Source organism: Puma concolor, chromosome A2 (genome assembly GCF_028749965.1).
Source record: "Puma concolor isolate L17-30 chromosome A2, mPumCon1.1.hap2, whole genome shotgun sequence".
Classification (NCBI taxonomy): domain Eukaryota; kingdom Metazoa; phylum Chordata; class Mammalia; order Carnivora; family Felidae; genus Puma; species Puma concolor.
Window position 1 is genome coordinate 44,507,637 of NC_141668.1, and position 15,207 is coordinate 44,522,843.

At 43.3% G+C, this 15,207-nt stretch overlaps 1 protein-coding gene and 1 non-coding gene across 4 annotated transcripts in view; both read right to left on the reverse strand.

Annotated features, from left to right (window-relative positions):
* Positions 1–15,207, reverse strand: part of NPSR1 (neuropeptide S receptor 1) — a 75,651-nt gene that overhangs the window by 27,028 nt on the left and 33,416 nt on the right. For all 3 annotated transcript variants that reach the window (XM_086683573.1, XM_086683566.1, XM_086683560.1), the window contains 2 exons: positions 13,847–14,048; positions 1,434–1,510 (listed from right to left, as the gene is read on the reverse strand). In XM_086683573.1, coding sequence (XP_086539699.1) covers positions 1,434–1,510; positions 13,847–14,048 — 279 coding nt within the window. The remainder of the gene's footprint in view (positions 1–1,433; positions 1,511–13,846; positions 14,049–15,207) is intronic.
* Positions 4,472–4,578, reverse strand: LOC112867075 (U6 spliceosomal RNA). Its single transcript, XR_003224145.1, has one exon. It is a non-coding gene; the product is annotated as a U6 spliceosomal RNA (small nuclear RNA).

The following is a 15,207-nucleotide window of genomic DNA, read 5'->3' on the forward strand; positions in this document are numbered from 1 at the left end:
TGAAGAGCTTTTCCAAAGTAATGATGCCAGACCTCCCTCCAAACAAAGTGAATCAGAATTTCTCAGGCAGTGGTAGCTGGTATTGGGGCATTTGAAAAGCTCCCCAGGCAAACCCTTGTGCAGCCAGAGCTGAAACCCAGTGCACGAGAACAGGCTTCCTCTAGCCAGGAATCGTGCCATTTACTCATTTGGCATTCCCGGTCCTTTGTAGCACCGCTGACATGTGGGGAACACAGCAGAAATGAACTGAATTCAGATGAAGACACTAACACTTACACATCTCTACCAGTTCTTCTAGAGAGAGGGACACAGATTACCAGTGCCCACTTGGGAATCCATGTGACTTTCTCACTGGACGAAGTAGCTTCAAGAGGGAGAAAGATGAGTGTGGTCTCGGTCCAGTAAAGGTACTGGCTCAAAGTCTGAAAAGAGGTAGACTTAGAGACCATTTAGTCTGTCCCCTTATCTTAACCTCTTGAAGGCCAGAGAGGTTATTGCAAGGTGGCACAACTCTTAGTGGCACATCTAGAACAGAAACCAACTCTTCATAGTCCACGTAGCTGCGTTCTAGCTTGCTGTCCTTGCGTGAGTGCATGTGGGTGAGTATGTAGATGTGAGTGCATATGAGTGCATAAGTGTGTGTGTGACAGACTGGGTGTGTGAAGGGATGCGTGTGTGTACAAGGAACGGGAGGAGGTGGGGAGCCTGGGGAGAGAACTAGTTGCATTATAATAAATGGAAAACCAGGAGCCCTTGCCCCTCTCTTTCTGGCAAAGTGAACTTGGTTCACTGAGTTCTCTCCAGGTTGGTCTCCATCGGGTCCAGTAATATTTGCTTGGGAGGCAGGCTAGGCCTTCAGGTCCCGGTGCCTGCCATGGGGGAGGTGTTCTGCATCAAGGTTTACTGCAGCAGGATCTGGGAAGGGCTGTAGCAGGTGGTCTCAGGCTCATTCTGAGGTGAAATTGGCCATTTTTTGCCTAGCTTAGGGTCCAGGATTGTTCTGTGGATAGACAGCAGTTTTCTCCATCTGTAAATTTAAGTCAGATAGAAATGTCTATCCTCATGTTTCACCAAATGTGTGCTCCTTGGACAGCTGTCTTTTCACCCCAGTGTCCTCCAGGGTGCTCCTTTTTTCCAGGCCTAAGAAACTGGGGGGGGGGGGCTTTGGATCATGGCCCCCAAAGTCCCCCCTTCCTTCCTTCTTTGAGTTTTCAGGGAAGCCACCTGGAAGAGACAGTACCTACTGGGAGAGCCTTTGGTGGATCTACTCTGCTGGTTGAATCCTGATAGAATAATGCAGGCTTATTTTATTCAGGCAAAGCGCAAGCTCATATTTGCCAGAAAAAAACAAAAAAACAAAACAAACAGACAAACAAAAAACACTGCAGAAGCAAAATTACCCAAGAGTTGGGTAATTCTGATTAGAGACTTACCGGAGCAGTTGGAGATCACAGTCTCGTGGGCTTTGCTCTTAATCCAAATGGTTCTGATCACAATGGCATAGATGACACTGTGGAAAGGAGCAGAGGTAATATTAACATGGCTGGTGGGTTCCTACAGTGAAGACACAGAGACAGGAGGACTCCCAGGTCCCGGAGTGTGAGGTATGGAGGGAGGGGTCTCTACACCATGCCTGGTCCCTGTCCTTGCTGATTATAGAATCCTAGAAGATGACAGCTACCTCTTTTTTTAACTGAGGACGCTAGGACTTGGTGAAGTGAAATGGTTTCTCAAGATAACTCAGGTGGTTAGAGATCTAGCTGAAGAATAGCTGACATTAGAATCCAAACACAGGGTTTGGAGTCAGAAAGATTTATGTTTGTAACCAGCACTGCTACTTGCTGGTTGTATGACCTTGACCTTAGACACTCTTTAATGTGGCCCCATGATTCCTGTCTCTGGTGTTCATGCCTTTGTGAGATCCCCTCCCCTTGAGTGTGGTGAGAACTGTGACTTACTTCTAATCCGTGCAGTGGGCCGAAGGTGATAATGTCTGTGATTGCACATAAGCGTAGTGCCTGTCTTGCTAGTGTCTCTCTCTGTTGCTGCCATGAGTCCTACACCTCCAGAAAATTAATTCTGCCAAGAACCCAGGAGAGCTTGAAAGAAGATCCTTCTCCAGTTGAGCCTCTGATGATATCCCAGCCCTGGCAGACACCTTGATGACATGTCCAGTTAAGCCATGTCCAGACTCCTGACCCATAGACACTGGAGCTAATACATATATGTTGTTTTGAGTCATTGAGTAACCCAGCAATAGATAAGCAATACACTGAGTGATAGAGGCTGAATGTATCTCCACCCCCAAATTTATATGTTGAAATTTTAACGACCACAGTGATAGTATTAGGAGGTAGAGCCTTTGGGAAGTGATTAGGTCATGAGGGTGGAGACTTCATGGATGAGATTAGTGGTCTTATCAAAGAGACCCCACAGAGCTCCCTAGCCCCTTCTGCCATGTGAGGACACAACAAGATGTCTGCCACGTGGAAGAAGGTTGTCACCGGAATCTGACAGTGCTGGCACCCTGATCTTGGACTTCCAGCCTCCAGCACTGTGAGAAGTAAAGTTCAGTTGTTTACAAGCCACCTAGTCAGTCTGTCTGTTGTTACAGCAGCCCGTACCAACTAACACACTCTGTTGACACTAAAATGCAGTTAATAATGCAAACTTCTTATGAGATTTTTGGGATCAAATGTGACAACATTGAAAATGCCTAGCACAGTGCTTGGAAATTAGCAGAGACTCAATCAATAATCAATCTTTCCCCTCTTTCTTTTCCATTTTTCACATAATATCACATCTACTTTCGCATGATATAATCAATACCTAACAGGAAAGCAAAGTGTAAGTGACTCAAAAGCATCAGCAAATTTTGTATCTTTTGTCTCCTTTAATGAATATAAAAATTTTTACTGTAATCAGTTATTTTTTGTTTCTAATATATTAAGAAACTCAACAAAAACTTTGGGACAAAGCATTGCTTTATTTTGTTTTATTTTATTTTATATTTAAATCTTCTTAAATGTTTATTTTTGAGAGAGAGAGAGAGAGAGAGAGACGGAATTCAAGTGGGGGAGGGGCAGAGAGAGAGGGAGACACAGAATCTGAAACAGGCTCCAGGCTCTGAGCTGTCAGAACAGACCCTGACGTGGGGCTCGAACTCATGAACTGTGAGAGCTGAACCTGAGCCGAAGTCAGATGCTTAAGCAACTGAGCCACCCAGGTGTCAAGCATTGCTTTATTTTAGAACTGCACAAATTTCCATCCTGAGAATCACTGGTTAAAACAAAATCGGAGCTCTGGTCTGCAGTAGCTGACAAAGCACTAATTGTTTTTAGTGATCTTTACAATATAACTTAATTAATGACTGTGTTAAAACCTTCTGCTCCTTATTGCTTTTCCTATTCTTGCTCACTGAACTCCTCTGAATGCTCCAGGTGAGCTTGGGACCTTTTTCGAGCATCCCCACTCCTTCTCATCTACCTGTCCAGGGATTTTTCTGGAATTTGTAAGTCTACTTCAAAGAAGAAATGAGAAAAAAATTACTTGTGAGTCTATTCTTTACCCTAAGTTGGGCATTTGTTATAGCAAGGAGACTTTTTCCCCAGGAAATGAAATATAAGGAAAGGTTACAACCACTGTGAAACATTAATTATGTATTACAATTGCAACCTCAGTGCTAAGTCAATTAATAATTCAAATATTCATTGACCACCTGCCATATACACAAAGGAAAATTAAGGAAGGTCTTATGTGTTAGCGGTTTAAGACTAAGTCATCCCCACCTAATCTACATAGGACCAATCAGGCAAGTGGAAAACAGCTCCTAATAAGTAGGGTGTCCCTTTATTACCCAAATCAGGCCACTTCTCAGAGCAGAGGAGAGCAGTCATACATCAGAGAAATCTCTGAATTATATTTGTCTCCTTCTCCCTCCTCATTTCTTTCATCAGCAAGTTCTGTGGACTTTCCATTCAAAATGTCTCCATGATTTGTTCCTTCCTCTCCTTTGCTACTCCTCAACATCAATCCAGATCCTTCCAACCTCTTTTTTTATACTTCGACAATTTTAAAAAAAAATGTTTATTTATTTTGAGAGAGAGAGACTGAACAAACTCACACACGGGAGGGACAGAGAGAGAGAGAGAGAGAGAGGGAAACTGTGAATCCCAAGCAGGTTCTGCACTTCTGCACTGTCAGCATAGAGTCCAACTCAGGGCTTGATCCCATGACCCTGGGATCATGACTTTAGCTGAAATCAAGAGTTGGATGCTTAACCAACTGAGTCACTCAGGTACTCTGACAACTTTTTTTATTGTGGTAAAATAAACATAGCAGAATTTACCAGTTTAGCCATTTTTAAGTTCACAGTGTGGTGGCATGAAGTACATTCACATCATTGTATAACCATCACCATCCTCCATCTCCAGAATTTATCATCTTCCCTAAGTGAATCTCCATGCCCATTAAAAGTATAGAAGGCTTAATGAATGTTCATGTTATACTCATGCAAGGGCCATACTAATCTTCTCTGTATGATTCTAATTTCAGTATGTGTGCTGCCCAAATGAGCACCCCTTGTGACCTCTTGCCTGATTATGGTGATCTTCCAATGCCTCTACTCAGCTACCATCTTGAATGTCCATGCCACCATCAAGGTGGAGCTCTGGGACACAGAGTCATTCTCTGGCTTAAAACACTCCAGTGTCTCCACATTCCTACAAGATGGTATCCAGTCTCTTATGCAGGGCATCCAAAGCCTCCCACAATCTGCCTCTGCCTTCCTTACCTTATCATCATCATCCTGCTTCCTTCCACCCCACTGTCTCTCAATGACATTTCTCCATATCAGTGATGGGAGCAGCCAATAGGGGCAGGCCAACAAAACTAACCTTGACTCCATGCTTCACATGTAGTTGACTTTGGGTGAATCTGAGTTCCAGTGTCTTCCATCTGTCAGCATCTGCTTTGCTCTCTCATTGAAATGCATTTTTAAGCCTATTCTCTGTATTTCACTTTGCTATGAAACCTTTCTGAGCTGTGCTTGTTCCCCAGTGATAATTAGCTCCCTCTTCCTTGGGGCTTCCATGATAATATAACACTGGTTACACTGATTCTTGTCTATGGTGGTCATGTCCTAAAGATCAGCAGACTTATAAATAGCCCATTTGTAGAAAGAGAGCTAAAGAATAGCATCTCCATTCTTTTAGTCCAACTTCTTCCATGTCTTCAATCTATTTCCATTTTCTTGACAAGTGCAGCTTTCCTTCAGGCTTCTTAGAAACCTGAAAACTGAAAGATCACCTAGATTGAAGAAAGTATCCCTTATTGGTAACTGGCAGGTGGAGTTCCTGATTTTATGGAAGACTATCTGGACACAGACCCATTTCCTTTCATTGCCTTTATAGAGGCAGCTCATGGTGAGAGGAGAGTGAAAGCCTAAGCCAGAGAAAAACTTGTAGGACTCTTAGGAGGATGCCTGAACCCGGTTCCTTAGTTCTGAGTCTGGATTATGTGTAAGAAGTGTTGAGGAACCAGAACAAAACCTTTGCTCTTCCTTTGAGACACCATGAGAGCATCCCATTCAGACTACAGGTGCCTGACCCCTGCAGGACTCAGCACAAGGCTGGGAACTTGATGGATGTCCACTGCAATCTTGGAGCCATACGCCTTCAGAGTCAGACAGGGCCTAAGGCTGCATCTCTGCCTCACCTTTGGGGCCTGAGGATGGTGTCGAATTGTGCTCTAAAGGTCTCGCTGGAGGTCAGGCATAGGGAAGACAGGCAGGGGGAGTTGGTGCTTCACTGGATAGGCCTTTTTTTCTCCTCTCCCAGGAGGGGCTTTAAGAATACTCCTTAGTTGAAAGTGTCTCTCTCCTTCATTAATTAATTCATTCCACTATATGCATTTGAGCACTTTTTTGTATCAGGCACCTGTTGAGCCACTGTGGATACCACGGCAGAAAAAAACAGAGTCCTACCCCTCATGGAGCTCATATTGTATTTGTGGAGATAGACGATAATAAAATGAGGACACAGTAATATATGATTATAAAGGAGCAAAATCATATGGAGATAAAATGTAGGGTGACACAAGAGTACATAATAAGGGCCCTGACTTGTTCTGGGGGTCAGACTTCAGTTTTGAGAGATTCAGTACTTGTCTGAGTTCACACAACTAGAAAATGGGACTGTAGCCTGGGTCCTCTGACTTCAAGGACTGTTAACCAACTTGTTAACAAACTTGTTAAGGAGGGTGCACAGCCTCCTCTGGGGGCTGTATTGGGTCACGCATACTATATATGGTTCTAGTTATTTACTTCTTTGATTCCTAGACCAGCTTAGCCTCTCTGCTGTGGATCCCCTAAGGGGGCTCTCTATTTGCCCTACCATAGCACTCATCACACTGCTACAACACCTTCCTTAATTGGCTGCCTTCTCTGTTATACAAGAAGATTCTTAAATTCAAACAGGATGTATGTCTTGTCATTTCTGTATCCCCTTTGCCTGGTCCAGGGCCTGGCAGAAGTTGGGTGCTCTACAGGTATTTCTGGAAATAACTAATGTGTGGGAAGAGGCAAGGAGTCAGGGACTGTGTCATTGGGCTCTGGGACACATGAAGGCAGAAGTAACTTTGGGGGGAGAATGTAGAAAGAGCATGATACTTAAGAAACTAAGAAAAATGTGAGAGTCCTGATATACACAGTCCATTGACACCATGTTTAAGGGGCTCCTGGACAGAGGAAGTCAAAGGAATGCCTTTACTAACTCACTCGGCACTACAGAATTAACTGAGATTTCTCAGAAGAGTTCACTCTGGTGACTTCTGTAGTTCAGATGAATTCACTGATGTCTGGAACCAGCAAGTAGGGACAGTTGGGTATCAGGATGCTTTTTGTAGCAAGTTACAGAAAATCCCAACTCAAATTGTTCTAAGAAATTAGAGTATTTCTTATCTTCTGCAATTGTAACTTCAGAGGGTCAAATCTGCATTACTTCCATCCCTGTCTCTTTTCTTTTCAGTGTAGGTGTCTCCCTGAGTCAGACTACAGCAGTTCTAGGTGTCAATGCAGAGACAGCAATGTCCAGAAGATGAGAATCTGTCCTCTCCTGGGCTTGTTCCCTAAGAATGGGGAAATCTTTCCCAAAAGCTTGTCAGAAACACTCCCTCACATCTCATTGGCTACAATTGGTCACCTGGCCATTCCCAAACCATTCACATACTGAGGGGAGAGGCGACCACGAGCAGCTTATTGTGGAATGGATATTGGAAAGCCCATCACAAACATCTACCCTAACCTAGCAAATTAGTAAGAATGCCTTTTCAAAAGGTATAACTCTTGCCACCCCTCAGGTAACACCATATAGTATATCACTTCCTTTACTAATATCATGGGTCATTCTCCTTGACCTTGGACCTCATGCCCAGGGACAGTGCTGGTCAGCCCCTGGGTCCTTTTACCCACCATAGCCATGAACTCTACTGGGCTGTACCAACCTTAGCATAGGGCTTTCCCACAGTCTGAACTCCATTCCCCAAGCAAAATAAATGGATTTTTTTTTTCATGTAACACGAATCAGTGCTCTACGACAAATGTGCTTTTTTCCACTTATTACTTTGCAATTGTTGGCCATGGATCTTTTATGCCTCTATCTTTATGTCACAGAGATAAAAATGATAGAAAAATGAGAAATCAATTAAGTCACAAGAAAATAACCACAGCTAAACTAAAGCAATTACACCGGGGCTAATAACCTTCCCAGCAACAGTTAGACAGTTATGTCAAGTAAATTTTAAAATAACAGGAGTTGTGTTGACCCAGAAAAACATTGTATTGCCTTTATTGTCAGTCACTGTGATTTCAAGTCCTGGGAGGCTTGATTTAATTAATGGCAGAGCAGCTAAATCTTTATTCATACACAGCTCTCCTGAAAGTTTGCCACAGGCAATATAACTCCTTCTTCTCTTCTTACCCCACCCCCGCCGCCCCCCATCTCTGCCTTTCATCCTCTCTCCCTTTCCTTTCTCCCTTCCTTCTTTCCTTTCACAAATATTAATGAAGGATCTGCCATATGCCAGAAACTGATCTAGGTACTAAGTAGCCAGAAATTTCCATGATAGGTGTGTGTGTGTGTGTGTGTGTGTGTGTGTGTAAGAGAGAGAGAGAGAGAGTGACACAGCATCTCTGTCCTGTGATTGGGGCAGTTTGTCCATTGGGCCTTTATGGTGTGCTGGATTTGGAATCCAGAAATTAAGAGACAAAGTTCTATACTCAAGAGATACAGCCGCACAAGCAGGTGATTACACTACCATGAAGCCTTTATGGCGACAGGGATGAGCTGAGGTTGGAGGCTATGGGTGAACAGCTGAGGCACTATTTGGCCCAGGACTGGCAGCAGCAGCTCTGTGTGGAGTTGGTGTGTGGAGGGATAAATGAAGAATGTGAAGTGAGTTTCCAGAAGCAAGGCAGGGTGAGTGTGGAGGAGTGCTTAGGCACAAGGAATGATGTGCACAAAGGCACAGGCATGAGAGGAGTGAGGGACGTCCCTGTTTGTTCTGGCTGGAGAAGTGCGTGAAGGGAAGAACATCAGTAACTCCCTTGAAATAGCCAGGGGACCTTTGAGAAAGACAAGCCATCTTGTCCGAACAGATATTAAATGTATATAACGCTATAATAATTAAAACAATGTGGAATTAGTGGCAAAAAAGCACCTAACCTACTTATTTCTATGTTCTCTCCTTTCCTAATTATGGCAATTACGATGAACTGAAAATAAAACCATATTTAAAATGAAGAAGCAAATGACAAACTAGGGACATATTTGCAACTCGTAAAAAAAGAAAAAGGTTATTGTATAAAGAATATCTCTCAAGATAAAGAAAAAAGAAGATAAAAACAAACTGAAGAGACTAACAAGCCCAGAAACAATGAGGGTATTTATAATATAAACATACATATGATAGAATTGCTGTTTCATACCATGGAGAAAAGATAGATTATTCAGTGAAAGGTGTGGGGACAAATGACCAACATTAAAAAAAACAAATTCAGGTTAGATCTCTAATTCATATGTAACATCAAAACTAAATGTTTGGGGCGCCTGGGTGGCGCAGTCGGTTAAGCGTCCGACTTCAGCCAGGTCACGATCTCGCGGTCCGTGAGTTCGAGCCCCGCGTCAGGCTCTGGGCTGATGGCTCGGAGCCTGGAGCCTGTTTCCGATTCTGTGTCTCCCTCTCTCTCTGCCCCTCCCCCGTTCATGCTCTGTCTCTATCTGTCCCATAAATAAATAAAAACGTTGAAAAAAAAAATTAAAAAAAAAAAAAAACTAAATGCTACTGGGGCAATTGTCAAATCAAATCAAATATGTTTTTTTAAAGTGACATTTTTAATGTACTCCCAACACAGAAATTATTTTCAAATAACTAAAATAATAAATCATTAAAAAGTTAAATCGGGGTGTCTGGGTGGCTCAGTCAGTTAAGCATCTGACTTCGGCTCAGGTCATGGTCTCATGGGCCATGAGTTCAAGCCCCGTATCGGGCTCTGTGCTGACAGCTCAGAGCCTGGAGCCTGCTTTGGATTCTGTGTCTCCCCGCCTCACTCCTCCTCCCCCACTAATGCTGTGTCTCTCTCTGTCTCAAAAATAAATAAAACATTAAAAAAAATGTTTTGGGGCACCTGGGTGGCTCAGTGGGTTAAGCGGCTGACTTCGGCTCAGGTCATGATCTCGCGGTCCATGAGTTCAAGCCCCGCGTCGGGCTCTGTGCTGACAGCTCAGAGCCCGGAGCCTGTTTCGGATTCTGTGTCTCCCTCTCTCTGACCCTCCCCTGTTCATGCTCTGTCTCTGTCTCAAAAATAAATAAATGTTAAAAAAAAATTTTTTTTAATGTTTTAAAGTTAAATCAAAGTAGAAATAAGTATGTGGAAGAGGCAGTTTCCTAAGAAAGAAATGGAAGGCAACAATGTAAAGAAAAGCATGAGTAAATGTGCACACACGACAGTGTGAGACGTGGGTGTATTAGAGAGAAGCCATATACATTTCATTCATATTTTCTCCTGCATTTATACAAAGTTTTGCATATGCTTTCCTATGATTCTTTTAACTTTTTAAATTTATTCATTTGACTTTTTCATTTCTTTATTTTTTATTTACTTATTTATTTTTAATATTTTTATTTATTTTTGAGACAGAGAGAGACAGAGCGTGAGCAGGGGAGGGGCAGAGAGAGAGGGAGACACAGAATATGAAGCAGGCTCCAGGCTCTGAGCGGTCAGCACAGAGCTGGACACGGGGCTCGAACTCACTGCGAGGTCATGACCTGAGCTGAAGTCGGACGCTTAACTGACTGAACCACCCAGGCACCCAAGACTTTCTCATTTCTGATTTTTTTAATTCATGCTGTCTCCCCTTTCATAATTATGTCAGTCATATCAACCAAAAGCAAAATAAAACTATATTCAAAATGAAAAGGCAAATGACAAACTAGGGAAATATCCTCAATGATTGAAAACATGAAAAGCTCATTACTTAAAGAATATCTTTGAAAATAAAGAAGAGAGAAAACAAAATAAAATTGAGAAAAAAATGGGTAAAAGAATAAAATATGTAATTTACTTAAAAAAGAAAAAATGATAATGTACATATTAAATTTTTAAAATCTCATCCGTAATGAAAAAAATGCAAGTTAAAACAATGACATATGTATTTTTTGCCTCTCAATTTGGTAAGGATATATGTATGTATGTATGTATGTATATGTATATATATGTACGTGTGTATCATGCCTGAAGAACAATGAAGCATGAGGCATGGTTCATAAAGTGAATGAACATCTTATTTGAGTTGTTTCTTTTGTCTACTTAAGCTTGGAATTCAAATTTTAACTTTACCTAAAAGAACTATAAGCAAAAGAATCAAACGCAAGGATCCACAGTGTGGTTAAGAAGGAAAACTAAAAAAACGGTGAACTTTAGCTCTGAGAGATATGAAATTGTTACAAGTTATCCGAGGAGCTAGTTGGAAAACAATAAATAAATAAATTCCTCATGAGATTCCATTTAGGCCTGGTCTTGTGTCAAGGGAGGGGAAGAGGCTTCTGGGTGGCTCAGTCAGTTGAGCACTGGACTCTTGATTTCCACTCAGGTCATGGTCCCTGGGTCATGGGATCGAGCCCCCAGTCTGGCTACATGCTCAGTGTGGGGCCTGCTCAGGATTCTCTCTCCCTCCCCTCTCTCTGCTCCTCTACCCCACTCTCTCTCTCTCTCAAATTAAAAAACAAAACAAAACAAAAAAGAAGGGAGGAGGAGCTGATGGGGTGGAGCCATATCCCCCTGAGAGAAGTTCTTTCTCCAACAGGAGGAGCCTGACCATGAAAGAGTGAAGCTCCTAACTGAGCAGATAGGAAACCCTTCAGAGAAGCTCAAGGTTGGAGGGAGGTCACTCTGAATCTCCATCGTTCTACCTCAGCTAGGGAGCAAGGAGAAGGATGAGGGCCGAGGGAAACTCGCTTTTGAAATCATCCCTTCATCATCAAATTATACTTAGCTTTTTCCAAGGACACTACAAGAACACACAAGTTGGGCTGTAGGCAAGTTTGAGAGGTCCTGATGGGAAGAAGCAGCTTGAATTGATGGGGGAAGATTAGGGACAGTGAAAGAGCCGTGTGACAGATCTGGCCAGACAGCACAGTGGGAGCCATGTGGTTCACATACTGTATTCACCCTGCTGAGCAGGGGTTTTGACTGATTTCGCAAACTGATGGGAAATCAATCAGGAGAGAACAAGGACATACACTGCCACTGAAATCGATGTGTCAGTTGTGTGACAGACGGCGGAAGCCGCTTCCTCCCAAATGCTCACCCCTGCGACTAGTCGCCCTCCTCTTCCATGTGCCCCTTTCCAACGATGCTATGACTTACATTTGATTGGTTGTCTAAATACCCTTCATCTTTCCTTCAAGATTCCTCCCAAGTTCAACTTGGTAGAAAGGAGGCAGTACGTTGAAATAACGTAGACGTCAATTTGTCAGTTCAGCAGAGATGACTGGGCAATCTCCAACCTCAGCAAGGCTGCTGGGCTGGCTATGGGATCACCGTCCTGCCCAGCTCCACCTCTGATGCTGGTGAGTCATTTTGCTTCTTTTAACCCTGCTTTTATGAAAAATTCAAGGGCTGGACTATGTGGTGGATAACATTTTTCCAGCTTTGGGATTTTATGAGACTACAGATGAGCAAAGAGCAAGAATACGTGATTCCCATAATGTCAGAAAACACTTGAAAAATACTTAACACTTAATTAATAATCAAAGAAATGCATATTAAAATGGTGATATACTTTTTCTTTTTTTTTAAATTTAACATTTATTTATTATTGAGAGACAGACACAGAGCATGAGCAGGGGAGGGGTAGAGAGAGGGGGAGACACAGAATCTGAAGCAGGCTCCAGGCTCTGAGCTGTCAGCAGAGAGCCCGACTCAGGGCTCGAACTCATGAGCTGTGAGATCATGGCCTGAGCCGAAGGTAGACACTTAACTGACTGAGCCACCCAGGTGCCCCAGTAAGACACTTTTTCATAACCTCTATGTTTGACAAAGATTTAATAAAGAAGTGATGTCATCTTCCATTGGGTCAGGGGAAGAAGAATCAGAGCTCTTTTTTGCTGTTGGCAGGAATACATCTTTTCTATAGGGCAGCTTATGAATATGCATCTAAAGTCTTAAAATGAGCATCATCTTTGATCTAACAATTCCACTAGAATGGGTTCTGAAGGAATAATCAGGGACTCATGAATAAATTTAAATACAAAGATTTTTATTGCATCATTATTTATATGATCCGAAACCAAAGGCTGATCTTCCTTCAACCAGGAGAAATTATGGGATGCTCCATGGCAAGCTTGAGGACACTCAAAACAGGATCAGCCTGGCCACATACACACTCAACATGCCAGCGTCTCCCTCAATCCCATCTCATCCACCCACACAGAGCCACGTAGTCAGAGGCGATCCTGCCATATGACTAGTGAGACCCTGCCTTTCCAGGTGGCTGTGGTCTTCTCTGCTGAAAGACCATCAGTGGCCACCATTGGCTGCAGGACAAACCACCTATGGTTTGGTGGTTAAGGCCCTTTATAATCGAGCCTCACCCCACCAGAAAGAGCTTTTTGCCAACTTCTCCCCTCCCCTACTGACACCGCCTGCCTTCCCTTTCCCTGTCACCACACTTACTCTAACCCCCAGTCACCAGGGAGCCTGCTTTCCTCTCTCCTTCAATGGTGGCTTCCAACAAGTGTTCCCTGCCATTAACTGACCTCATTGCCCACACTTTCTAGCATAGTTTTTGTGTATATTGCCTTTTTTTCCTTTTTTGCTCAGTTTTGTTTCAAGTTTGCCTGTCTTTCCAATTATAAGGTCTCTGAAACTGGCACTATGTCTTATATTTGAAAGACTACATGCTATAGGAGAAAGAACAGGCATGAAATCAGAAAAACCCATGTTTAAATCCTGTGCCATGTTGGGCAAGTTGACCTCTCTGAGCCTGAGTTTTACCACACATGAAATGCAGACAACAGTAGTTCTTTCATAGAGTTGTAATGTGGTTAATGGGACAATTGTTAACCACTTAGCACAATGCCTGCCCCATAGTACATACTCAGAAAATATTAGTTCCCTTCTTTCACTCTACTTTGGAGAAGTTGGGCTTGATAAACAGTAAGTTTAGATGAAATCTTGTGGTCTGGCCACTTCCCTCAAGGACACCAGGAACAATGAAAGACCTGTAGGGAAGGAGAGCAGGAATTGGCGAACCAGGAAATCCATGGATCTGGACTGCTGGCCCCTTACCTGATGATTGTCAGAGGGATGAAATACACCAGGAAGGCCACGATGGTCATGTATGGGATCCAGTAGGAGTCGTCAGGCCACAGTGCCCAGCACTGTACTTCACCATTAGAGAGTTTCCTTTTTCCAAATATGATCAGGGTGGGAATGGAGAAGAGGAAAGAGAGGGTCCAGGCAATCATGATGAGGACCTTGGCTTGCTTTTCTGCTCAAAGGAAAGAGAAGTTGGATGGTTTGTTCATGTAGAGATCAAAATCACCCAAGATGAGGACAGTATGAAAGGTGAGAAAGAGACTGAGAATAGTGTCTGACATCTTCACTGGGTGAGGAGCATGGCTGTGTGGTCAGACAGAGGGAACATTGTAGAAGGCAATCATGGTAACATGAGCATCAAAGGAACAGACCAGTGCACATGCAGTAATGGAGGAGAAGGGAGCTAGAAGTGATTCAGGGAGGTAGGAAAATGTCAACACCACCCCCATGCCTTGATGTTCTCAGAAGGAAGGCTGAGAAGCATCCTTTTCAGAGATGTTAGGAGGACCAGGGATCTCATGAGGCAGAGGGTGGAGGGAACCTACTGTGGTGTGGTTGACAATGTAAGGGAGTTGGTTCCTGGAGGAATACAGGAAAGTTGTTCTGGGTAGAAAAAGCCATGGGAATTTGGTGAGGAAATAAGCACAGAGCAGGATGGGATTGAGAGAGCAAGTGAGATGGCTGGAAGGCTTTTCCTCTTGATCAGAGGGATGTGATCCCTGCTGGATTTCTGCAGACCTTGACAGCATTAGTAACTGTTCCTGCATGCTCTTGTTCTTTCACTGGTTAAAATTCAAATTTTATCTTCTGTAGGTCCTAGAGCCTGGACTTTTAAGAGTGATCTGCAGCTCCTGGGCCCCACTCAGATTCCACTTGACGGGCTAACAATGTATTCACTTGTGAAAGGAATGGGCAAGGAAGTAATTAGATTCAAAGAATAGGAAACCATGCTTTAGAATTAATTCCACCAAGGTACTAAAAATGTGTCCCCAGAGTCCACCCAGGGCACATGCTTGGAATTACTTTTCTCATACAGGTGCTGGGCTGTACCGGGAAGTCCCCAGTCAGATGTGTCACCAGCAAACACACAGCAGTGGTAAGACTGTTGACCTTCTGATCAGTGGAGCCCATCTGCTATAAAGAGTGACTGTTTGGGGCTTAACACTCAGGGACAGAACAGATGAAATGCAGTCTGGGTATTAGGTAGGCCATCCTCTGTTACCTTCAAAGTTGCCTGTGTCTCCTACCCATAGGAAGACAGCTTCTTGTTCAAAGTGCTCTTGTCCAATTCTGTACTTCTGTCTTAGCCTCTACCTTTTATGCATCATAAA